Source organism: Mobula hypostoma, chromosome 1, assembly GCF_963921235.1.
Source record: "Mobula hypostoma chromosome 1, sMobHyp1.1, whole genome shotgun sequence".
In the NCBI taxonomy this organism is placed as follows: domain Eukaryota; kingdom Metazoa; phylum Chordata; class Chondrichthyes; order Myliobatiformes; family Myliobatidae; genus Mobula; species Mobula hypostoma.
The window spans coordinates 104,793,877-104,821,239 of NC_086097.1; the positions used below are offsets into that span (position 1 = coordinate 104,793,877).

A 27,363-nucleotide genomic window follows, 5' to 3' on the forward strand; every position below is an offset into this window, starting at 1 on the left:
GTGGGGGAAGGAGAGAGAGAGAGCAAAAACGAATGAATATTCAAGGCTTCCACACAGACCTTCGCAGTCAGCTTTCGGGCGAGTCCTTTGTGATGTCATCTGAGGTCACCGACCGTGACCCCTCCGTTTCCAGATACGATCGTTTCTCTGCAGTGAACCCAGCACCCAGGCAAGGGTGGACACATACCAGGTTCCCGTTGATCGTGCCTTTCCACCCTGTGCGTCTATGGCCCGGTACTTCCCACCAACTTGTGAGAGACGCACCGCTTCCAGGGTCTCGTTACCTCGTGGTGTTGTGTGTGTCCTGCCTTAGCGAACCTGTCCCTTTTTATCCCCCTGCTGGGGTATCGCCTGTCCATCACTTCAAACGGTTCAGGGTTCAAAGGGGGAGCCGACCTTGACAGCTCTCCTTCCTTCATTAACATCTCCAAATGTTGCTCCATTGTTTTCCTTATCTCTCTCTCTCCTGAAGACAGGTGGCAGACCAACTGCTGATTCCACTGCTGCCAGCCCAGGCCAGCTACATCTTAATCTATGTGTATTCTTGTCACACTCTCTAATCCTCTCAGCTCGTTCCTCTTCCTTCAGTCGGTCGTAGGTGGCAGAGATTCTTCTTTGCTGTCTTGAACTTGACTCTTAGCTCTTCTGTTTCGCTCCTTCTAAGTTCGGCATGACAAGCATTGGCCACACTTCTTGCTGCGATGACGTCAGGATGTTTCGAGATCCAGCTCTTCTTGATTCGCTTCACAGTGAGCGTCTATGAGCCGTTGATAGCGGTGTGACAAGAATACACATAGATTAAGATGTAGCTGTCCTGTGCTGGCACCAGTGGGATCAGCAGTTGGTCTGCCACCTGTCTTCAGGAGAGAGAGAGATAAGGAAAACAATGGAGCAGCATTTGGAGATGTTAATGAAGGGGAAGGAGAGCTGTCAAGATCGGCTCCCCCTTTGAACCCTGAACTGTTTGAAGTGATGGACAGGCGATACCCCAGCAGGGGGATAAAAAGGGACAGGTTCGCTAAGGCAGGACACACACACGACACCCGAGGTAACGAGACCCTGGAAGCGGTGCGCCTCTCACAAGTCGGTGGGAAGCTTTTGGACGACTGATCGCGGGATCAAGCCATAGACGCTCAGGGTGGAAAGGCACGATCGGCGGGAACCTGGTGTGTGTCCACCCTTGCCTGGGTGCTGGGTTCACCGCAGAGAAACGATCGTATCTGGAAACGTAGGGGTCACGGTCAGTGACCTCAGATGACATCACAAAGGACTCGCCCGAAAGCTGACTGCGAAGGTCTGTGTGGAAGCCTTGAGTATTCATTCGTTTTTGCTCTCTCTTTCCTTCCCCCCCACACTGTCCATCTCCCACGGCAGCGATTACTGCGAACTGAACTGAACTAAATTGAACTGAACTTTGCGTCACTTTGAAACTGGTCATTTACCCCCAGACAACGATAGAGCTTGATTGATCCTGTTATCTGAATTCTGTGTACATGTATGTTTATCATTGCTGAACTGTTGCATTCATTATCCTTTTGATTAGAGTACTGTGTTGCTTGTTTCTTTAATAAAACTTCCTTAGTTCTAGTAATCCAGACTCCAACTGAGTGATCCATTTCTGCTTGTTTGGCAACCCATTTATGGGGTACGTAACAGCGGTCAGTTGCAGTCTCTTTCTCCCCACTTTCCAGTGGACTGAAGTGATTTCTCACCTCCACTGTGTACTGGGCTTGAAGAATAGGTTGTGAGGAGAATGCCTTCCAGTCTACCTTCTCCTTGGGACCTGTGGCTTTGGGTTGCCGCAGGCTCAGTCTCACTTGCATTGACACTACTCTGTGGTCAGAACTGACCGAGCTGAAGGTGCTGTAGGCTTCTGTGTTGATCACACAGTTACGCCATTTTGTTCTTATGAGGATGTAACGGAGCTGTTTCCTGTAGATGGAGGCTCTGTTTTCGTAGGTCCGCAGTTTACCAGCTCGCTTCTTGAATTGTGTGTTGGCAGCAATGAGACTGTGTTCCTGGATGAAATCAACTAGATATTGTCCATTTCTGTTGGTAAAGTCTTAGTATGAGTATGGAACATCTTCCAGTCCAACCTGGGCATTAAAATCGCCGAGCACAGCCAGGACGTTATGTGCCGGTATTGAAGTGACAGTTTCGTGAAGTTTACTGTAGTAGGCCTCCACCTTCTCCTCGCTGCAGTTGTGCGGGGAGTAACATGATGACAGAGGTTGCCGGGTTTCCATCGAATTCCGCAGTAAGGACTCTGTCACTGACTGAGACTACGCCCCTCAGTGTCTTCTTCGCCTTGTGGTTCAACATCAGCCCTACTCCACCTTGTGCTGACATTGTCGTCGGCTCTCTTCATGTGGATGTGGTTGAGGTGATGACGTGCATCTGTAAACGTAATTTTGCTGGATCAAATAACGACAGCGCAAAAAGATCTTTTCACCTGTTAATTTCTTCGAACTCAGCTGGCGAGTGAACTTGGACCCGACATCAGGGAGAGAACCTTTCTCATCTCCCTGGCGGTTCTACAAGTTCACTGCCTGATGTCAGAATTGTCAGAAGTTATAAGGCCACCGATACAAAAGAACAATCAATGTGATAAGTATTCCAGCCAAGTCAATGGACTATTGATACAAAAGTATGATCAATTTGTTAGACACTCCAGCCACCTTAATTAAAGAAAGGAATGTCCTACCTGGTTTGCTGGAGCCACAACTTAATTACAAAGATAAGAACATCCGTCAAATTTATGGTTTAATTAAGAAAGGAATGTTCTGTCTAATTTCCATCAGGTACTGCTTTTTGTCAAAATCAAAAGGTGTGAATCTTATGTGGATCTGGGCGAACTTTAATCCTTATCTTGCTCCAAAGAAGGCAGCTGTGAGACATTATTCAAACACACTGCAATCACAGACATAGGCAGTACTTAATTCATTGTTTACAGGGATCTGAGAATCCCCCATTCCCTTAAACTTTCTCACATCCCCTCTACCTCTATGAAACTTATCTCTTCGTCAGGGTGTACATGACGGTGTTCTTGGATCCCCAGGATGGAGATCTCGTAGCTGCTGGCCTGTGATGCCAACTCTGTGCATCGAGGCAAGAGGTGGATGGTGTTTGCGTTGAAGGTTGAGATGATCGTTTTTACCTTACAACGCAAAAGAGGCGCAGTTCGCTTGGCCCCCTTGTCGAACTCAACCCTCCTCTTCATACTGCCTGTCTCGGCCAGGGTCTGGACGTTCCGCAGAGTTCCTGAGCACTCCCGGCTCTAGAAGTATAGGGTTTTTGGGTTGTCTGTCATCATAATGCCTTACAAGGTGCAAAGCTAGACTAGACTAGAGGGCTTGAGTTATAAGGAGAAACTGGATAGGCTGAGTCTATTTTGTCTGGAGAAAAGGAGGCTGAGGGGCAATGTATGGAAGCTTATAAAATTGAGGGGCATAGATAGGATAGACATGTTTTTTTCTCTTTGCTTGGTGTACGTAAGCAATAGGGCATTGGTTTAAAGTGATAGGAGACTTAAAGGGGATTTGAGGGAAATTTTTCACACACAGTAGTTAGTATCCAGAGGATGTTGTGCAGGCAGCACAATATCGACATCAGAGGGCTCTCGAAGTATCCTTTCTGGGTCCATCACACTTCGGAATTTCAACTGTTCTGCCCAAGACCACAAGAAACTGCAGAGAACTGTGGACGCATCTCAGTCTTATCATGCAGACCAGCCTCCCCTCATTGACTCTATCTACTCTTCTCGCCACCTTGATAAAGCTGCCTGCATAATCAAAAACGACCACCACTCCAGGCATTTTCCCTTGAAAACGCACCACCTAGGAGACTTCTTTTCCGTTGTTGTAAGGCTATTGAACAGACCTCTTGTACATTAATGAACTCTTGACCTCACTATCTACTTCATATGACCCTTGTACCTTATTTCTTACCTGCACTGCACTTTTCTGTAACAATATATTCTGCTTTCTGTTCTTATTTTTCCCCTGTACAACCTAAATGTACATATGTTTAGAAATGATTTTCAAATGATGCTTTTCAAAACAGTTTACTGTATTTCAATATGTGACAAAAACGAAACAATGCCATTACTAATACTTGAAAGACCAGGGAACAGAGTGGTATAAAATTAATGCAGGTGTGGGGTTGACAAAGATTAACATTGGTATGGACACAGAGGGATTAAAGGCCTATGCTGTATTAGCCACGACAATTTCATCTCAGAATAAGGGAATAACTGAATTTGGGCAGAGAGAATCATTATAAATCTTTGAAGTTATCCTTCTGTAGGTTGATTTTGATTGTGAGCATATTTAATGTATTTTGGAAATTGCAACAATCTATAAACAACGGGAGAATTGGTAAAATTTCCTCAATTGATGGAACACTTCTAAATGTGCAACTCCCGTACTATTTTTTCCAAACTAGCTCAGGCTGTGTCTGCTTTCGATGTGTATCAGAGTGTAGGAGAGATTTGTTCAAATCATTCCCCTAAGCAACAAGTACACCGCTTTGAATACCTGACAGAGTAAAGTCACAGCAGTCAGGTTTCTGGCACTGAGCTTCAGGCTGGGCGGTGAAATCTGACCTTGGAGCAAATAGTCTAGGCTCCAAGTCCTTTGGGAATGACGATCTGTTGTTTAGACTATTTAAATGCTGGCCCAAATGGACTGCAAAGAAGGTGTTGGAATCTCTGCGAGATCTGATTTGGCCATGTGCCAGTGAGGGCAAGAATAGATGAATGCATGGCTGAGGAACTAGTACAGGGCCAGAAGTTAAGATTTCAGAATCAATGGGATCTTTTCTGGGGAAGCTGCAAAAGGGACGGGCTACACTTGCACCCAAGGGGGACCAATATCCTTGTGGACAGGTTCGCTGGAACGTTTCAGGAGGTTTTAAACAAATTTGCCATGGGAATCCGAACTGGAGTGGTAGAGCTGACAAATACAGACTACTAGCAAGGGCGGCTGATGACGTTGAAAGGCCTAGACAGAGTAGGTGTGGAAAGGATGTTTCCCGTGATGGGGGAGTCCAAGACGAGAGCATAGCCTCAGGTTAGAGGGGCCTCCATTTAAAACAGAATGCAAAGAAATTTCTTTAGCCAAATGGTGGTGAATTTGTGAAATCTTATTACCACAGACAGCTGTGGAGGACAAGTGGTTGGGTGTATTTAAGGCAGAGCTTGATAGGTTCTTGATTGGACATGGCATCAAAGATTATGGGGAGAAAGCCAGGGAGTGGGGCCGAGGTGGGAGGGAAAAAGGATCCGCCATGATCGAATGGTAGAGCAGACACAATGGACCAGATGGTCTAAATCTACTGCTCTGTATGATAGGGCAAAATTGCAGTCAACAGGATGGATTACAATGTGAAAGATAGTCAATATTATTAAGACCATAAGGCATAGGAGCAGAATTAGGCCATCTGGCCCATCGGGTCTGCCCCTCCATTCAATCATGGCTGATCTTTTTTTTATATATCTCTTCCTCAACCCCAGTTCCCAGCTTTCTCCCCCTAACCGTTGATGCCATGTCTAATCAAGAACCTATTAATCTCTGCCTTAAATACACCCAGCAACCTGGCCTCCACGGCTGCATGTGATAACAAATTCCACAAATTCACCACCCTTTAGCTAAAGAAATTTCTCCCCATCTCCGTTTTGAAAGAGTGCCCCTCCATCTTGAGGCTGTGCCCTCTTGTCCTTTACTCTCCCACCATGGGAAACCTCCTTTCTACATCTACTCTGTTTAAGCCTTTCAACATTTGAAAGGTTTCAATGAGATTTCCCCTTATTTTTCTGAATACAGAGCCAGAGCCTTCAAACGTTCCTCGTATGATAATCCTTTCATTCTCGGAATCATCCTTGTGAACCTGCTTTGGGCCCTCTCCAATGCCAGCACATCTTTTCTAAGATGAAGAGCCCAAAACTGTTCACAATACTCAAGGTGAGGCCTCACCAGTGCCTTATAAAGCCTCAGCATCACATTCCTGCACTTGTATTCTAGATCACTTGAACTGAAAGCTAACATGGCATTTGTCTTCCTCACCACTGACTTAATCTGCAATTTAACCTTCAGGGTGTTCTGCACAAGGACTCTCAAGTCCCGCTGCATCTCAGATTCCTGGATTTTCTACCCCGTTTAGTAAATGGTCTGCACATTTACTTCTACTACCAAAGTGTATGACCATACATTTTCCAATATTGTATTTCATTTGCCACTTTCTTCCCCATGCTCCTAATCTGTCCTTTGGAATCCTACCTGTTTCCTCAACACTACCTGCCCATCCACCAGTCTTTGTATCATCTGTAAACTTGGCAACAAAGTCATCTATTCCATCATCTAAATCATTTATATACAGCATAAAAAGAAGTGGTCCCAAAACTGACCCCTGTGGAACACCGCTACTCACTGGCAGCCAACCGGAAAAGGATCCTTTCATTCCCACTCGCTGCAACCAGCCAGTGCTCTAACCATGTTAGTAACTTTCCTGTAAATTAATGGGCTCTTAACTTGGTAAGCAGCCTCATGTGTGGCACCTTGTCAAAGGCCTTCTGAAAGTCCAAATATACAACATCCACTACATCCTATTCTACTTGTAATCTCAAGGAATTCCAACAGGTTCAACAAGCAGGATTTTTCCTGAAGGGAACTATTCTGACTTTGTACTATCTTGTCTTGTGTCACCAAGTACTCCATCACCTCATCCTGAACAATTGACTCCAACATCTTCCCAATCACTGAGGTCAGGCTAATTGGTCTATAATTTCCTTTCTGCTGCCTTCCCCCTTTTTTTTAAAGAGTGTAGTAACATTTGCAATTTTCCAGTCCTCTGGCACCATGCCAGAGTCTGATGATTTTTCGAAGGTCATTTCTAATGCCACCACAATCTCTTAACGCTACCTCTTTCAGAACCCTAGGGTGCAGTTTCTCTGGTCCCGGTGACTTGTGTACCTTCTGTCTTGTAACAGTAACTGCACCCACTTCTCCTCCTTCACACACTACAACATCAGTCATACTGCTAGTGTCTTCCACAGTGAAGACTGACGTAAAATACTCATTTAGTTCATCAGCCATTTCCTTGTCCCCCATTATTATTTCTTCTGCCTCATTTTCTAGCGGTCCTATATCGACTCTCATTTCTCTTTTATTTTTAGCATACTTGGAAAAAAACTTTTACTATCCACTTTGATATTATTTGCTAGCTTGCTTTCATATTTCATCTTTTCCCTTCTAATAATTTTTTTAGTTGCTCTCTGGAGGTTTTTAAAAATTTCCCAATCCTCTATCTTCCCACTAATTTTTGCTTTGTTGTATGCCTTTTCTTTTGCTTTTACTTCCCTTGGCTGTACTGTTTTACCATTTGACTATTTCTTCATTTTTGGAATACACTTGTCCTGCACATTCCTCATTTTTCCCAGGAATGCACACCATTGCTGCTCTGCTGACATCCCTGCCAGGAGCTCCTTCCAATTTACTTTGACCAACTCCTTTCTCGTACCACTGTACTTTCCCTTACTCCACTGAAATATTGCTACATCAGACTTTACTTTCTCCCTATCAAATTTCAAGTTGAACCCAATCATATTGTGATCACTGGTTCTAAGTGTTCTTTTACCTTAAGCTCCCTCACTGGCTCTGGTTCATTACATAACACCCAGTCCAGTATAGCTGATTCCCTAGTAGGTTCAACAAACTGCTCTGAAAAGCTATCTCATAGGCATTCAACAGGGTGATGAGTAGGGCTGAAGGTATTACATTTGAAGGTGTACTATCTACAGAATAAAGTAGGTGAACTTGTAGCACAGTTACAGATTGGCATGTGTGCTGTTGTCATCTCCGAATCATGGCTGAAAGAGGATTACAGCTGGGAGCTTAATGTACAAGGATACACATTGTAGCCAAAGGACAGGCAGATGGGGAGAAGGGGTAGAGTGGCTCTTGGTAAAAAATGATATCAAATCCTTAGAAAGAGGTGACAGGATCAGAAGGTGTAGAATTGTTGTGGGTAGAGCTTAGAAACTACAAGGGTTAAAATACCCTGATGGGAGTTGTATACAGATGTCGAAATGGCAAAGGTGTGAGCTAAAATGGATGATAGAAAATGCAACATTCAATGTCGGGTGTGTAAAATGAGCTACCCTTTCAGTCAAGGTGGCAGTCAAGATTTAAAAGGCAGAGCTTTGCTGCAGTATCTGAGTTGAGGAGCAACCAAACAGCAAGGGAGATTAATTTGATTGAAAGGCCAATAAAAATAATTTGTGGAAGCAGACTGGCCATTCTTTTGAATTTTGCCAATGGCTTTGCTCTTCAGATTTGAGCAAGGTAAAATATATTCCTCATTTGTTAGGGCATAGTAGTTTAGTGAGAATGGCTCTTGTTCTGTGTGGAATGTGGGAAGTCTGGGAGACCGCCAGCCTCCAGATAATTGCATCTGCAGCTCGATGACCCCCCCCCCGCTATAGGGAGGTAATAATCCCTAGATTGCAGGAGACAGGTAACAGGATGACTGTCATCAGAAGGAGGGGAAATACATAGCTAGCGCAGAGTACACCTGTAACTATTCCCCTCAATAAGTGTACAACTTTGGGGGACAATGGGGGACAACCCATGCGGGGGAGCTACAGTGACCAGATGTCTGGGACTGGTCTGGTGCTGTGACTCAGAAGAGCAGAGGGGTGAAGAAGACTGCAGTGTTGATAGGAGATTCCATAGTCAGAGGAACAGAGATGAGATTCTGCGGGTGCAGTAGAGACACCTGGGTGATATGTTGCCTCCCATTAGCCAGGGTTGGAATTATCCCAGGTCGGGTCCATAGCATTCTCAAAGGTGAGGGTCAGCAGCCAGAAGTCCTGGTACATATTAGCACCAATGACATGGGTAGACAAGGTGAGGAGGTCCTGAAGAGATTTTAGAGAGCTATGTGGAAAGGTGAAAAACAGGATCTCCAGGGTATTTTGGGATTGTTGCCTGTGCCATGTGGCAGTGAGGGTGTGGCAAGTGAATGCGTGGCTGAGGAACTGGTGCAGGGGGCAGGGGTTCAGATTTATGGATCACTGGGATCTCTACTGGGTAAATTATGACCTGCACAAAAGGTTTGGGTGACCCCTGAACTCCGGGGGGGGGGCGGGGTGGCAGGGGTTCCAATATTCTTGCAGGCCGGTTGACTAGAGTTGTTTGGGAGGGTTTAAGCTAATTTGGCAGGTGGGTGGGAACCAGAGTGAAAGTGCTGAGGATGAGGTAGTAGGTTTACAGAGGCAATGTGTAGATTCCTAGCAAAGAGAGGCTGTTGATGGGGCAAATTTGCAGTCAACAGGATAAGTTGCAAAGTAATAGGCAGACAAAATTGAAAAGGTTTAGTACAGGACTGAAGGTGTTATATTTGAATGCACACAGTATACAAAATAAAGTAGGTGAGTTTGTAGCAGTGACAGATTGGCAGGTATGATGTTGCAGGCATCACTAAATCATGGCTGAAAGAAGATTATAGCTGGGCACTTAATGGATACACGTTGTATCAAAAGGACAGGCAGGAAGGCAGAATGGGTGACAAATTTGTTGATTTAAAAAAAAATTAAATTAAATAATTAGAAAAGGGTGATGTAGGGTCAGAAGGTGTTGAATCATAAGACCATAAGATATAAGAGCAGAATTAGGCCATTACATGGCTGATCCAATTTTTCTATTAGACCCAATCTCCTGCCCTCTCATCATATCCCTTCATGCCCTGACCATTCAAGAATATATCAACCTCTGCCTTAAATACACATAAAGATTTGGCCTCCACAGATGCTTGTGGCAAAGCACTGTACAGATTCATCACTCTCTCACTGAAGACATTCCAACTCATCCATCCACCCATCCACCCATCCACCCATCCCTCCCTCCCTCCCTCCCACACAGAAAGTGCAGGTGAACGCAGCAGGCTGGGCAGCATCTATAGGAAGAGGTACAGTTGACGTTTCAGGCCGAGACCCTTCGTCAGGATTAACTGAAAGAAGAGCTAGTAAGCGATTTGAAAGGGGGAGGGGGAGATCCGAAATGATAGGACAAGACAGGAGGGGGAGAGATAGAGCTAAGAGCTGGAAAGTTGATTCGCAGAAGGGAGAGGATCATGGGACGAGAGGCTGAGGGAGAAAGGAAAGGGGGGCAAGGAGTTATAGTGAGAGGGAGAAAAAAGGGGGGGAATAAATAAATAAGGGATGGGGTTCGAAGGGGAGGTGGGGCATTAACGGAAATTAGAGAAGTCAGTTTCATGCCATCAGGTTGGAGGCTACCCAAATGGAATATAAGGTGTTGTTCCTGCAACCTGAGTGTGGCTTCACCTTGACAGTAGAGGAGGCCGTTGATAGACATATCAGAATGGGAATGGGAATGGGAAGCGGAATTAAAATGTGTGGCCACTGGGAGATCCTGCTTTCTCTGGTGGACAGAGCGTAGGTGTTCAGCGAGATGGTCTCCCAGCCTGCGTCGGGTTCGCCAGTATATAGAAGGCCACGTTGGGAGCACCGGACACATCTCTGTTCTTTGCCTAACTGAATTTTTTGAGGATGTGACTAAACACATTGATGGAGGTCGAGCAGTAGATGCACTGTATATGGACTTTAGCAAGGCATTTGATAAGGTACCCCATGCAACTCTTATTGAGAAAATAAGGAGACATGGGATCCAAGGGGACATAGCTTTGTGGATCCAGAATTGGCTTGCCCACAGAAGGCAAAGAATGGTTGCAGACGGGTCACATTCTGCATGGAGGTTGGTAACCAGTGTTGTGCCTCAGGGATCTGTTCTGGCACCCATATCTTCGTGATTTTTATAAATGAGCTGGATGAGGAAGTGGATGGATGGGTTAGTAAATTCGCTGATGACACAAAGGTTGGGGGTGTTGTGGATAGTGTGGAGGGCTGTCAGAGGTTAAAACGGGACATTGATAGGATGTAAAACTGGGCTGAGAAGTGGCAGATGGAGTTCAACCCAGATAAGTGTGAGGTGGCTCATTTTGGTGGGTCAAATAAGATGGCAGAATATCGTATTAATGGTAAGACTCTTTGCAGTGTGGAGGATCAGAGAGTTCTTGGGGTCCGAGTCCATAGGACGCTCAAAGCAGCTGCGCAGGTTGACTCTGTGGTTTAGAAGGCATACGGTGTATTGGCCTTCATCAATCATGGAATTGAATTTAGGAGCCAAGAGGTAATGTTGCAACTATATAGGACCCTGGTCAGACCCCACTTGGAGTACTGTGCTCAGTTCTGGTCGCCTCACTACAGGAAGGATGTGGAAACCATAGAAAGGGTGCAGAGGAGATTTACAAGGATGTTGCCTGGATTGGGGAGCATGCCTTATGAGAATAGGTTGCGTGAACTCGGCCTTTTCTCCTTGGAGTGACGGAGGATGAGAGGTGACCTGATAGAGGTGTATAAGATGATGAGAGGCATTGATCGTGTGGATAGTCAGAGGCTTTTTCCCCAGGGCTGAAGTAGCTAACATGAGAAGGCACATTTTGAAGTGCTTGGAAGTAGGTACAGAGGAGATGTCAGGGATAAGTTTTTTACGCAGTGAGTGGTGAGTGCATGGAATGGGCTGCTGGCGATGGTGGTGGCAGATAAGATAGGGTCTTTTAAGAGACTCTTGGATAGGTACATGGAGCTTCGAAAAATAAAGGACTATGAGTAACCCTAGGTAATTTCTCAGGTAAGGACATGTTTGGCACAGCTTTGTGGACCAAACAGCCTGTATTGTGCTGTTTCTAAACAGACACTCTTCTGTTTGGAGGCTGTGTCCTCTGGTCTTAGACTCTCCCACCAGAAGAAACATCCTCTCCACATCCACTCTCAAGACATTTCACCATCTAATAGGTTTCAATGAGATCACCCTTCATTCTTCTGAATGAGCCCACAGCAATCAAACACTTCGTATGACAAGCCATTCAATCCTGGAATCATTTTGTGAACCTCCTTTGACCGCCCCTCCAGTTTCAGCACGTTCTTTCTAAGATGAGGGGCCCAAAACTGCTCTCAGTACTCACCAATGTTTTATAAAAGTCTCAACATATCATCCTTGCGTTTATATTCTAGTCCCCTTGAAATGAATGCTAACATCGCATTTGCCTTCCTTACTAGAGGCTTGACCTGCAAGTTAACCCTCAGGGAATCCTGCACAAGGATTCCCAAGTCCCTTTGCATCTCAGCTTTTTTGTATTTTCTTTCCATCTAAAAAACTAGTGAACCTTTTAATTTCTTCTACTGAAGTACCTGATATCATTTTGCATAGAGCTAAGGAACTGCAAGGGTAAAAAACCTGGTGGGAGTTGAACACAGCCCTCAAAATGGTAGGAAGGATGTGGTCTACAAATTACAATGGGAGATGAAAAATGCATGCAAAAGCTCAATGTTACGATATTCATGGATGATTTCAATATGCGAGTAGATTTGGAAAAACAAGTTGGTCCTAGATCCCAAGAGAGGGAATTTCTAGAATACCAACAAGATGGCTTTTTTAGGGCAGCTCATAGTTGAGCCCAGTAAGTGATCAGCAATTCTGGATTGAGTGTTGTGCAATGAACCTGAATTGATAAGAGAGCTTAAGGTAAAAGAACCCTGAGGAGCAAGTGACATATAATCAAATTGACTGAAATTTCAGAAGGAGAAGCTAAAGTCAGATGTATCAGTATTACAGTAGAGTCAAAAGATTTACAAGTATAAGAGAGGAATTGGCCAGAATTGATTGGAAAAGAACACTGACAGGCATGATGGCAGAGCAGCAATGGCTGGAATTTGTGGAAGTATTTTGTAAGGCACATGATATATACATCCCAAAGAGGAAGTATTCTAAAGGCAAGATGACGCAACCATGACGAACAAGAGAAGTCAAAGTCAACAAAAAAAGCCAAAAGGGCATATATTAGAGCAAAAATTAGTGGGACGTTAGAGGATTGGGAAGCTTTTAAAAACCAAAAAAGGCAACTAAAAACTTATTAAGAAGGTAATGATGGAATATGAAAGTAAGCTAGCCAATAAAATTAAAGAGGATACCAAAAGTTTCCTCAGATACATAAACTAAACAAGAGGAGAGTAAATATCGGACTGCTGAAAAACGGTGCTGGTAGTTATGATGAACAAGGAAATGGCAGAGAAGTTTCTTGGGAAACTTGAGAGGTCTGAAGGCAGGTAAGTCACCTGGACCAAATGATGTACAGCTCAGGCTTCTGAAAGAGGTGGCTGAAGAGATTGTGGAATGGTTCCGGGAGACTGGAAAATTTCAAATGTTACTCCACTCTTCAAGAAGGGAGAGAGGTGGAAGAAAGGAAATTATAAGCCAGTTAGTCTAACCCCAGTGATTGGGAAGATGTTAGTGTTATTTTTTACAGATGTGATTTTGGAGTACTTGGAGGCGAGTGACAAAATAGGCCTTAGCATGGTTTCATTAAGGGAAAACCTTGCCTGACAAATCTGTTGGAATTCTTTGAAGAAATAACAAGCAGGACAGGCAAAGGAGAATCGTGGATATTGTGTACTTGGCTTTTCAGAAGACCTGTGACAAGGTGCCAGACAGGTGGCTGCTTAACAAGTTGCAAGCTCATGGTATTACAGGAAAGATTCTGTAATGGATAAAGCAGTGGCTGATTGATGGGGGGCAAAGTGTGGGAATAAAGGGAGCCTTTTCTGGTTGGCTGCCTCTGACTAGTGGTGTTCCACAGGGTTCTGTAATGGGATTGATTCTTTTTTTTAAATGTTATATGTCAATAATTTGGATGATAGAATTGATGGCTTTGTTGCAAAGTTTGCAGATGATACAAAGATGGGTAGAGGGGCAGGTTGTGTTGAGGAAATAGAGAGGCTTTAGAAGGACTTGGATTAGGAGAATTGGCAAAGTAGCAGATGGAATACAGTGTCGGGAAGTGTATGGTCATGTACTTTGGCAGAAGAAATGAAAGAGTTGACTGTTTTCTAATTGGAGAGAAAATACAAAAAAAAACTGAGGCAGAAAGGGACTTGGGAGTCCTTGTGCAGGATTCCTTAAATGTTAATTTGCAGGTTGAATCTGGTGAGGAAGTCCTCTTCACTCCAAGAGGACTAGAATATAAAAGTAAGGATGTAATATTGAGACTTTATAAAGCACTGGTGAGGCCTCACTTGGAGTATTGAGAGCAGTTTTGGACTCCTTTCATAGAACGGACATTCTGAAATTGGAGGGAGTTCTAAGGAGGTTCATGAAAATAATTCGAGGGTTGAGTGGCTTATATAAAGGCCATTTGATGGCTCTGGGCCTGTATTCACTAGAATTCAGAAGAATGGGGTAGTGACCTCTTTGAAACCTATCGAATGGTAGACCATGGTGTTATAGAGGGGATGTGGAGAGGATGCTTTCTATGGTGGGAGAATTGAAGACCAGAGGACACAGTCTCAGAATAGAGGAGTGTCCTTTTAGAACAGAGGTGAGGAGGAATTCCTTTATCCAGAGATGGCGAACCTGTAGAATACATTGCAGCTGTGGAGACCAAGTCATTGTGTCTGTTTAAGGCAGAGGTTGATAGATTCTTGATTGGTTAGAACATAAAGTGATAAGGGGAAATTGGGGTTGAGAGGGAAAATGGATCAGCCATGATGAAATGGTGGAGCAGACTCAGTGAGTCAAATAGCGAAATTGGGCTCCAATATCTTATGGTTTTATTTTACGATAGCCATGATGGATTTCGATATGCAGGTAGATTGGGAAAATCAGGTTGGTGCTGGATCCTAAGGGGAAATTTGTGGATTGCCAATAAGATGGCTTTTTAGAGCAGCTTATAGTTGAGCCCACTATGGGATCAGCTATTCCAGATTGAGTGTTGTGCAATTAACTGGGATTGATTAGAGAGCTTAATGTGGGGGCTAGTGATCATAATGTGGTAGAATTCACCCTGCAATTTGAGAAGGAAAGTTAAAGTCAGATATGTCAGTATTATAGTGGAGTTACAAAGGGAATTACAAAGGCATGTAAGAGGAGCTGGTGAAAGTTGACTAGATGGGGACACTTGCAGGGATGGCGGCAGAGCAGCAATGGCTGGAGTTTCTGGGAGCAATTGAGTAGACACAAAATAGATGCATCCCAACAAAGAAGTATCCTAAAAGCAGGATAACACAACCGTGGCTGACAAGGGAATTCAAAGCCAAAGAGGGGGCATATAGTAGAGCAGAATTAGTGGAATTTGGAGGATTGGGAAGCTTTTAAATATCATAAGAAAACAACTTTTCTTAACACCAGAGGATCAAGAAAAGATACCAAAAGTTTCTTCAGATATATAAAAAGTAAAAGAGAGGCGAGAATAGATATCAGACTGCTAGAAAATGACGAAGGTAATAATGGGGCACAAGAAATTGCGGTCAAGCTGAATAAGTATTTTGTATCAGTCTTCACTACAGAAGTGAATGAAGTTACCATTACTAGGGTGAAGATTCTTGGGAAACTGAATTGTCTGAAGGTAGATAAATCACCTGGACCAGATGGTCGACACCCAAGGATTCTGAAAGAGGTGGTTGAGAGATTGTGGAGGCCTTGGTAATAATCTCTCAAAAATCAATAGAATATGGCATGGTTCTGGGCGATTTGAAAAGCTCAAATGTCACTCCATGCTTTAAGAGTGGAAGGAGGTGGAAGATAGGAAATTATAGACCAGTTAGTCTAACATCAGTGGAAGTGAAAATGTTTGAATTGATTATTAAGGATGTGGTTTCAAGGTACTTGGAGGCACATGATAAAATAGTCCAAAGTCAGCATGGTTTCTTTGAGGGAAATTCTTGCCTGACAGATCTGTTGGAATTCTTTGAAGAAATTAGCAGGATAGATGAAGGAGAATCAGTTGATGTGTACTTGGATTTTCAGAAGGCTTTTGATAAGGTGCCACACATGAGGCTGCTTAACAAGTTAAGAACCAATGATATTACAGGATGGATGCTGGCATGGTTGGAGCATTATCTGATTGACAGGCGGCAAAGACTGGGAATAAAGGGAGCCTTTTCTGGTTTGCTGCCAGTTACTAATGGTATTCCACAAAGGTGTTTGTTGGGACCGCTTCTTTTTATGTTATGTCATGTCATTGATTTGGATGACGAAATTGATGGCCTTGTGGACGATATGAAGATAGGTGGAGGGGCAGGTAGTGTTGAGGAAGCAGAGAGGCTGCAGGTGGACCTAGACAGATTTTGTGGCAGGTGGAGTGCAGTGATGGGAAGTGTATGATTGTATACTTTGATTTCAAAGGTACATTTAATGTCAGAAATGTATACAATATGCATCCTAAAATGCTTTTTCTTTGCAACCATCCACGAAAACAGAGGAGTGCCCCCAAAGAATGAATGACAGTTAAATGTTAGAACCCCAAAGTCTCCCTGCCCCAGCTCCCCTCCCTCCCACGCATAAGCGGCAGCAAACAACGATCCCCCCTCCCCCCCAACAGCTATAAAAAAGCATTGGCGCCCACCACCAAGCACTGCAGTGTGCAGCAAAGACACAGACTTGCAGTACCCCAGAGACTACTTGTTCACCCGTTATTCAACATACCACAGGCTCTCTCTCTCTCCCTAATAAGGAAGAAAGGTGTCCCATTTCACAGCGAGGGGGGGCACATAACAAACAACTCACTGGTTTACGATGTTAAAAGTTCATTACATCACTTTTTCCGAGCTCTGTACCCAAAGACCTCAGGTCTCTGGGCACATAGCCGTAGATCTTCCGACTCCCATTACGACACACTGATCTCCTGGAGTTATACCGACCTTCGATCTGCCTGTCTCCAGAGCCACAAAATCTCAGACTTTTGTAGGCGAACAAAGCTCTTAGGTCGCACCCATGACATGTTGAATAATGGCCAGTCATGAATCCCCAAGAGCGGGTCCCGTTCCCACAAAGAACTGAAGTCAGCGTGTAACTCCAGGTCCAGATCTTCAAAAGAACCCTGAAAGGGAAAAATAGTGATATTATAGCTAGAAATAGAGCTGTTTCCAAAGATGCAAGCAAAGGAATCGCCTTTTGGTAGAATTAAACCATACATTATTTTCTAAATTGGGAGAAAAAAAAATCTGAGGTACAAAGGGCTTGGGAATTCTTCTGCAGGATTCCCTAAGGTTAATTTGCAGGTTGAGTCAGTGGTGAGGAAGGCAGATGCAATGTTAGCATTCATTTCAAGAGGACTAAATTTATAAAAGCAAAGATGTAATGTTTGAGGCTTTATAAAACACTGATGAGGCCTCGTTTGGAGTATTGTGAGCAGTGTTGGGCCCCTTTTCTAAGAAAGCATGTGTTGACGTTGGAGGGAGTTCAAAGGAAGTCACAAGAATTATTTTGGGATTGATAGGCACCATATAAGGAGCATTTTGATGGCCCTTGGCCTGTTCTCACTTGACGTTTCCTATGGTGGTGGAGTCTAGGACCAGAAGACACAACCTCAGAATAGAGCGACATCCATTTCGAACAGAGAATGGAGAAATTTCTTTAGCCAGAGGGTGGTGAGTATGTGCAATTCATTGTACAGGCAGCTGTGATGACCAAATCTTTGGGTATATTGAAGGAAGAGGTTGATAGATTGTTGATTAGTCAAAGCGTGAAGGGTTATGGGGAGGAGGCAGGAGATTGGGGCTGAGAGGGAAATGGATCAACCACGATGAAATGACAGAGCAGACTCGATGGATCAAAATGATCTAATTTTGCTTCTATATTTTGTGGTCTTAAATACATCCTTCTCTAAAAATGGACATCCAGGTAGACAGAATAGCAAAGATTATATTATGCTTGAACCAATGGAGACTTTGAGTCTAGGAGGTGCAAATTGTATAAATTGTTGGTTAGGCTGCTATAGGAGGATTGTATGGTTCAAATTGCCATATTACAGCAAGTATGCAATTTAGCAAAGGATAATGCAGAAAAGATTAGTGTGTTGCCTGACTGAGAGAACTTGTTGTAAGGGGAGATGAGATGGATTTGGGTCTGTTTTTTCTGGAGTGAAGAGGAGTTAATGGATGACCTTGGAGGTTCATTTAATTATGAAAGCTGTAGATGGGGTAATCTTTTATAGAGATAAAGAATCTTAAAACTAGAGGGCATATGTTTAAAGTGAGAGAGAAAGATTTAAAGATGATCTGAAAGGAAGTTTTTTTTTCCCCACATACCGGGTGGTTTGTACATGGAACAAACAAAGAAACACGAATGGGAAAGGCATGGATAGGAGACATGGGCCTTATGGGATTAGTGCCAATAGGCAACTTGTCCAGCATGGACTAGTTGGGCTGAAGGGCCTGTTTCTGCGCAGTGGACTCTGAATGTATGACACAAGCATAAAGCCTAGCTTCTGCACAAGATAATGTTTGTCTTAAAAGATGACCTTGCTTGGTGGGTATACTGAAGGAGGTTGTACGCAGCAGACAAGGTTTGTTTACAGTGTATCTTTCTTCGCAGTGGACTGTGGGAGGCAGCAAGACCAAAAAGAAGGGAAAAGGCAAGAGTGGAGAGAAGAAACAAACTACCAAGAGGGCAGTGAACAAGGCAGCGTCTTCAGGCAGCTCAGTGGAAGACAGCTCTGGAGATACTTCTGCTCCAGAAGAAGGTAAAGACCATAAGATATAGAAGCAGAATTGGACCATTTAGCCCATCAAGTCTGCACCATCATTTCATCATGGCTGATCCAGTTTTCCTCTTAGCCCCAACCTCCTGTTTTCTCACCGTATCCCTTCATGCCCTAACCAAGCAAGAATCTATCAACCTCGACCTTAAAAGATTTGGTCTCCACAGCTGTTTGTGGCAAAGAATTCCAAAGATACACAACTTTCTGGCTAAAGAAAATTCCTCCCCAGCTCCGTTCTAAAAAGACATTCATCTATTCTGAGATTGTGTACTCTGGACTTAGACTCGACCACCATGGGAAATATCCTATCGACATCCACTCTATCAAGACCTTTCACAATTTGATAGGTTTCAATAAGGTCACTCCTCATTCTTCTGAATTCCAGTGAATATAGGCCCAGAGCCATCAAATACCCTTCATATGACAAGCTACTCAATCGTGGAATTATTTTTGTGAACCTCCTTTGAACCCTCTCCGGTTTCAGCACATCCTTTCTAAGATAAAGGGCCTGAAACTGCTCATAACACTTTTAGCAACACACTTTATCAAAGTTGCTGGTGAATGCAGCAGGTCAGGCAGCATCTCTAGGAAGAGGTACAGTCGACGTTTCAGGCCGAGACCGTTCGTCAGGTCTGATGAAGGGTCTCGGCCTGAAACGTCAACTGTACCTCTTCCTAGAGATGCTGCCTGACCTGCTGTGTTCACCAGCAACTTTGATAAAGTCTGTTGCTTGAATTTCCAGCATCCGCAGAATTCCTCTTGTTTGCGTCATAACACTTCTAGTGAGGTTTCACCGGTGCTTTATAAAATGTCAACATTACATTCTTGCTTTTATATTCTAGTTCTCTTGAAATGAATGCTAACATTGCATTTCTCTTCCTCACCACAGACTCTGTATGTAAATTAACCTTTAGGGAATCTTGCACAAGGATTCCCAAGTCCCTTTGCGCCTCATGTTTTTGTATTTTCTCTCCATTTAGAAAATAGTCAGCCCTTTCATTTCTTCTACCAAATTGCATGACCATACACTTTCCGACACTATTAAATCTGCCATTTCTTTGCCCATTTTCTTAATCAGTTTAAGTCCTCCTGTACCCTCTCTACTGCCTCAAAACTACCTGCCCTGTCCACCTATCTTTGTATCGTCTGCAAGCTTTGCAACAAAGCCATCGATTCCGTCATCCAAATCATTGGCATACAGTGCCTACAAAAAGTATTCTCCCGCCCCCCCCCCCCGCCACCCCACCTGGAAGTTTTCATGTTTTATTGTTTTCACTTTGACATGAAAGAGTCTTTTTCTGTTGATCAGTGTCAAAAAAGCCAAATTAAACCCACTGTGATTCAGTGGTGTAAAACAATAAAAAATGAAATTTATAAGGGGGTGAATACTTTTTATAGGCACTGTATAACATAAAAGAATCATTCTGAACACAGACCACTAATCATTAGCAGCCAGTCTTTGACTCCTGCCTATCAGCCACTGCTTTATCCATGCTAGAATATTTCTTGTAATACCATGGGCTCGTAGCTTGTTAAGCAGCCTCATGTGTGGCACCTTGTAAAAGGTCTTTTGAAAATCCAAGTGCACAACATCAACTAATTCTCCTTTGTCTATCTTGCTTGTTATTTCTTCAAGGAATTCCAACAAATTTGTCAGGCAAGATTTTCCCTTGAGGAAACCATGCTGACTGTGGTCTGTTTTATCATGTGCCTCCAAGTACCCCAAAACTACATCTTCAACTCCAACATCTTCCCAACCACTGAGGTCAGACTAACTGACCTATAGTTTCCTTTCTTCTGCCTCTCTCTCTCCTTGAAGAGTGGAGTGACATTTGCAATTTTCTAGTCTTCTGGAACCATTCCAGAATCTAGTGATTCTTGAAAGATCTTTACTAATCCTCCACAATCTCTTTAGCCACCTCTTTCAGAACCCTGGGGTGTACACCATCTGGTCCAGGTGACTTATCTACCTTCAGACCTTTTCAGTTTCCTAAGAATCTTCTTTCTAGTAATGGTAACTTCACATACTTCATGACTTCTACCTGGAACTTCTACCATACTGTTAGTGTCTTCCACAGTGAAGACTGATGCAAAATATTCAGTTTGTCCACCACTTCCTTGTCCCCCATTACTATCTCTCCAACATCATTTTCCAGTGGTCCAATACTTTATACTTTACACTAATTGTCGCCAAACAATTGATACCAGAACGTACGATCATCACAGCGGTATTTGATTCTGTGCTTCCCATTCCCTGGATTACAAATTGATAGTAAATATTAAAAATTTAAATTATAAATCATAAATAGAAAATAGAAAAATGGAAAGTAAGGTAGTGCAAAAAAACCGAGAGGCAGGTCCGGATATTTGGAGGGTGCGGCCCAGATCCGGGTCAGGATCGTTTCAGCAGTCTTATCACAGTTGGAAAAAAGCTGTTCCCAAATCTGGCCGTACGAGTCTTCAAGCTCCTGAGCCTTCTCCTGGAGGGAAGAGGGGCGAAAAGTGTGTTGGCTGGGTGGCTCGTGTCCTTGATTATCCTGGCAGCACTGCTCCGACAGCATGCGGTGTAAAGTGAGTCCAAGGACGGACTCACTTTGCACAGCTCTCGCCTCTCTTTTACACTTTATGCATCTGAGAAATTTAATATTACTGGCTCGTTTCCTTTCGGATTCCATCTTTCCCTTAATGACTTTTTTTTTCTCTGTTGCCTTTTGGTTTTTAAAAGCTTTCTGATCCTCTGTGACTTCACACTAACTTTTGCTCTTATATGCCCTCTCTTTAGCTTTTATGTTGGCTTTGATTTTTCTTCTTAGCCACAGTTGTGTCATCTTTCTGAAAAACCCTGGTGTCCTTGGCTGCGTAATTCTAGGGAAGTCTGGCCCTGCCAAACTTGTGAGATTGAGGCGCTCTCCCACCCCAAACCCCTGCTTGTGTGGATGCTGTAAGTTGCTATCCTGTAACAAATTGGGGCCACGAAATAACAGACAGTACACTGCATACGATTAAAAGAATTATATTTATGAATCTTAACTTTAAGTAAAGAATAACAAAAAGAAAAGGGCCCATTCTAATTAAATGGTCATATGTGCACAGGTTGGAGCTCATCTTGAATTTCTCTGTCACTCACGAGCTGGGTCCTCATCAGCGTGAACACCCACACACCTTCCTAATGTCACTTGCAATCCATCTTGAACAAACGGGAAACGGGTCTCCCACTGGATTGTATGCTACGACCGATTCTCTCTTTATCTCCCACCCAAAAAAAACAAGACTAACCTTATTGCCCCTCACAAAGAAAACCTCCCGCTAATTGGATGGCATACATTCCACATCTTCCCTCATCTTAAACAGTAACCTAAACAAGCCAAAATGGAGCAAGCTGAAAACAAGCAGCTCTTACAGAACTGCCAAAATGAAATACCTACAGCATAACAGTAAAAATATGAAGCAGGGCGTTACAGTTCCTTTAGAGTACTTTTTCCTCTTTGGGATGTATACATCCTGTGCCTTCCAAATTGCTTCCAGAAATCCCAGCCATTGTTGCTCTGCCATCATCCAATCTTTTTCAATCAGTTCTTTTCCAATCAGTTCTGGCCAACTTCTCTCTCTTGCCTCTGTATTTCCCTTTACTCCACTGTAATACTGAAACATCAGACCTTAACTACTTCTCCTCAAATTTCATGGTAAACTGGTGGTATTCTAGAGAGAGAGCGAAAGGGAGAGAAGTTAGCTGGCAGCCATCTCTCATTTAGGAATGATCAATAAATTGTTGGGCCAGAGGGCATAGCCCCTATATAGAAGGATGTCTCGTTAGAACAGAGAAGCAAATCTGGAGTTTATTGCCACCAATGGTTGCAGAGGCCAAGTCATCAGGAGGTTGCTGGTTCTTGATTAGTAAGAGTGTCAAAAGTTACAAGGAGAAGGCAAGAGAATGGGATTAAGAGGGATAATAAAATGGCCATGATGAAATGGTGAAGCAAACTTGATGGGCCAAGTAGCCTACTTCTGCTGTTATGTATTACAATCTTATGGTATATTGCTGTGAGGGTGCTAGAAGAGTTATTAGAGGCAGATGCAATTACAAATGTTTGGACAAGGTCATGGGCAAATGGGATTAGTGTAGGTTAGCATGATATAAAGGCTGTAAGACATAGAAGGAGGAGTATTAGGCCATTTGGCCTGTCGCATTTTTGGGGGAAAATAAGTATATTCGACTTGGGTGAGAAGAACCTGAATTGTGTGATGTGTGGAGATGAGTGAAGCACATGAATATAGAAAGTAAGCAGATGTTTTGTTACAGAGAAGTACTTTTACAATTGTGTAGGTCACTGGTGAGGCTACACCTGGAGTACTGGCCACAGCTTTACTCTATGTATCATCAATTCATCTACCCAATAAATACATGAATTCAGGTCATCTTAAACTTCGACTTTTTGTATTTTTGTTATTGCAAGAAATAGCATGGAAAGAAAGATGGAATGAGTCACCGAAGATACAGCATACTAAACCAAGCAGCATCCTCGTAATAAGCGAGAAAATCTGCAGATGTTGGAAAATCAAACAAGCAACACACATATATGCTGGAGCGACTCAGCAGAACTGCTATGCATCCTAGTAAACATCTTCTGCAGCAAGCCCCACCCAAGCCTGAACATCCTTTTAATAATGGGGCAACTAGAATTGAATGTGACACTCTAAATGTGTCTTTATCAGAGTTTTATATATCTGTAACATCATTTCCTGGTTCCTGAGCTCTGCCTCAGCTAATGAAGGCAAGTCGGCCATATGCCTCCTTTACCACCCTATCAACCTGTGCGGTTGCTTTCAGGAGCCAAGTACATTGACTCCCAAGATGTCTTTGTTCCTGCCGTTAGTATGGCGGATGTGACCAAGTGGTCTGGAAGTCCATTGGCGATTTAAGAAAAAAAAACTGGACTCTCCCTTTATGTTGGATCTCCCAAAGTGCATCACACCACATTTTATTTATTAGATGTACAGCATGGTAGCTGGCCCTTCTGGTCCAACATGCCTGTGCTGCTAAATTACAGCCATGTCACCAGTAAGCCTACTAATCTGTAGGTCTCTGTAATGTGAGAGGAACCCTGCATGGGGAGACTAGTCTGCAATAAATGTTACCTGCATCTTTGTGCCCATATCTATATTTGATCTGTATCCTTTAGCAACCTGTACAATCCAGAATGCCACCAAATTTTGTGTCATCTGCAAACTTACTGACCCACCCTATTACACGTTCATTCAAATCTACATATATGACAAACAGCAGGTCTCAGTAAGGATCCTAATGGACTCCACTAGTCACAGAACCCTAGAATAAGACCCACCCACCACTATCCCATCAGGCCCTGGATTACCTATCCACTTATATTTTTCAAGAGACTATATGCTACCTTGTTCCTTATCTTGCAAAGTTCTAGCCTCTTGGAATGCTCTACTTTGGTCTCACTGTCCCCTACATTCTTCTCATTTAAATCGACACAAAGTACTCAGGATCGCACCCATGTTCTCTTACCTCTAAACACAAGTTGCTGCTTTTGTCTGAGTGGTCCTACCCTTGTTCTGATTATCCTCTAGCTCTTAATGAAGATGTACAATGGTTTGGGATTTTTTTTTCTAATTCTACTTGCCAAGGACTTTTCATAACCCCTTCTAGCTATCCTAAATCTCTTCTTGAATTCCCTTCTGGCTCCATCATAGTCCTCAAGCACCCTGTTTGATCTTAACTTCCTAAGCCTTGCATCTGCTTCCTTATCCTTGACTAAATCAGCTACCTCTTTCTTCATCCATGGTTCAGGTTTACATCCGCCTCATTATTCTGTGCCACTCTTTTATTTCCTTTACTTTACTTGTACTTACCCACTCCCAGCCCTCTGATTTGACATCCTATCTAAGGAATTATTTTAGGCTAATGATTGAGGCAGTTAAACACTAATACGTCATTGGTTACATACTTCCAATCACAAACATGACCCTCTACATTCACCTATCGAACTAATTTTCCATCCAATTTGTCAATTTGTTCTGAAATCCAGGGACCAGTTGGGATCTTGTTAAAGGTTTTAGTGAATCATAAAATCATAACAGCATGAAAACAGGCTAATTGGCCTAACTGATCAACCAATCAGTGAACACCATCTGAGTAAATCCTATCACCCACTTGTAATCCATAACCATCTACGCTAAAGTGATTCAAATGTTCATATAGGTACAGGTTAAATCTGTCAGGAACTCAGCTTCCTTGCAGTCTACCTTGATCTCGTAATTCCATATCTCGCAGTAAGGTCCTTTCTTAGCCTCCTCAGCTTCAGGGGAATAAAAGATCCAGACTTTCCAGCATCTCCTCATGGTGAAGGAAGGGAAACCTGTTCTTTGAAGAAGAGCATCACTGATGTTGTTCAAAGCGCGGAGTTTACTGTCCGCTATCATAGAGGCTACTCTCACCTATGTCTCCTCCACTTCCCGGTCATCCACCCTCAGCATATCTTCCTGCTGCCTGAACAGGGACAGAGTTCTTTTTGTTTATCAATTCATCCAGCACATCATTCTCCCCAACTTCCACCATCTACAGCAGGATCCTACCACCAAATTCATCTTTACTTCCCCCACTCTCTGCTTTGTGCAGGGATCGTTCCCTCAGTGATTCCCTTGTCCATTTGTCTCTCCCCACGAATCTTTTTTCTGGCACTTAACACTGCAAGTGGAAGAAATGCTACACCTGCTCATTTACCTCCTCCCTCACCTCCATTCTGGGCCCCAAACAGTCCTTCCAGGTAAGGCTACACTTCGCCTGTGAATCTGTTGAGGTCATCTAATGTATCAGATTGTCCTAATGTGGTCTTCTCTATGTTGGTGAGACCCAATGTAAATTGTTGAGGGACTTCGTCCATACATAAAAAGCAGGATTTCCTGGTGGCCAAACATTTCAATTATAATCCCATTCCTATTCTGACCTGTCTGTTCCTGGCTTCCTGTACTGCCATGTTGAGGCCACTGATTGGAACAGCAACAGCTCATACTCCATGTGTACCTCCAAGCTAATAGCATGAACATCAATTTCTCTAACCTGGTGATTTCCCCTCTCCCTTCCCTCTTCAATTTCACCATTCTGCCCCCCTTCTTGCCTCTCCTCTTTGCCTACCTATCACCTCCCCTTGGCGCACCTCCTTCCCTTTCTCCCATGATCCCTTCTCCTCTCCTGTCAGATTCCTCCTCCAGCCCTTTTCCACCTATCACCTCCCAGCTTCTCACTTCATCCTCCCTTCTTCGCACCTTATTTTGGCCTCTTCCCTGTTCCTTTCCAGTCCTAATGAAGGGTCTCGATCCAAAATCCCAACTGCTTATTTATTTTCACAGATGCTGCCTGGTCTGTTGATTTCCTCCAGTATTTTGTGTGTTGCTTTCGATCCATTTTGCTATCTTGCCCCAGGTCCCATGGGTCGGGTCCTCACATTTGTGGGACTTTGAAGACTTGCTTAGGTCCATGTAACCATATTTATTCCACCGATTTCATCAGTACACTTTTGTTAGTTCTTCAAAAACTTTGTCAGATTGGTCACACAGGACCTGACTTGCTGTGATATTAAATCCTCTCCCTTGTAATTTTTTCCACAGTTTTTCTTGGAAAGGAGGACAGTATTTTCTGTCCTCCAGTTATCTAGTACCTCACTTGTAGTCAATTAAAGATGTAGAGAGAAAACTTTTAGCAATCTCTATTGCTGAGTGGCTGCAATCTCTTCCCTTTCTTGTGCTGTTCTGACACGTGCTCTGAACAGTCTTCATAAAAATAGGGTTTTCTGATGGATGACAGAGCAGTGTATATAGAAACGTAGAAAACCTACAGCACAATACAGGTTAATCGACCCACAAAGCTGTGCTGAACGTGTCCTTACCTTAGAACTACTGAGGCTTACTCATAGCCCTCTATTTTTCTAAGCTCCATGTATCCATCCAGGAGTCCCTTAAAAGACCCTATTGTTTCCACCTCCACCACTGCCGCCGGCACCCCATTCCACGCACTCACCACCCTCTGCGTATAAAAAAAAACCTAGTCCTGACATCTGCTCTGTACCTACTTCCAGGCACCTTAAAACTATGACCTCTCATGCTAGCCATTTCAGCCCTGGGAAAAAAGGCTCTGACTATCCACACGATCAATGCCTCTCATTATCTTGTATACCTTATCAGGTCACCTCGCATCCTCTGTTGCTCCAAGGAGAAAAGGCCGAGTTCACTCAACCTATTCTCATGAGGCATGCTCCCCAATCCAGGCAACATCCTTGTAAATGTACTGTGCACCCTTTCTATGGTTTCCTTCTATCCTTCCTGTAGTGCGGCGACCAGAGCTGAGCGCAGTACTCCAAGTGGGGTCTGACCTATATAGGGTCCTATATAGCTGTAATATTACCTCTCGACTCCTAAACTCAATCTCACAATTGATGGATGCCTTCTTAACGACAGAATCACCCTACGCAGCAGCTTTGAGTGCCTATGGACTCAGATTCCAAGATCCCTCTGATCCTCCACACTTACCATTAATACTATATTCTGTCATCATATTTGACCTACCAAAATGAACCACCTCACACTTGTCTGGGTTGAACTCCATTTGCCACTTCTCAGCCCAGTTTTGCATCGTTATCAATGTCCCGCTGTAACCTCTGACTATCCACAACACCCCCAATCATGTGTCATCAGCAAATTTACTAACCTATCCCTCCACTTCCTCATCCAGGTCAT

General features: G+C 43.6%; 1 protein-coding gene across 2 annotated transcripts in view; it reads left to right on the top strand.

Moving 5' to 3' along the window:
- rtf1 (RTF1 homolog, Paf1/RNA polymerase II complex component) overlaps positions 1 to 27,363 on the top strand; it is a 217,275-nt gene that overhangs the window by 53,975 nt on the left and 135,937 nt on the right. For both annotated transcript variants that reach the window (XM_063054453.1, XM_063054446.1), the window contains exon 3: positions 18,444 to 18,591. In XM_063054453.1, coding sequence (XP_062910523.1) covers positions 18,444 to 18,591 — 148 coding nt within the window. The remainder of the gene's footprint in view (positions 1 to 18,443; positions 18,592 to 27,363) is intronic.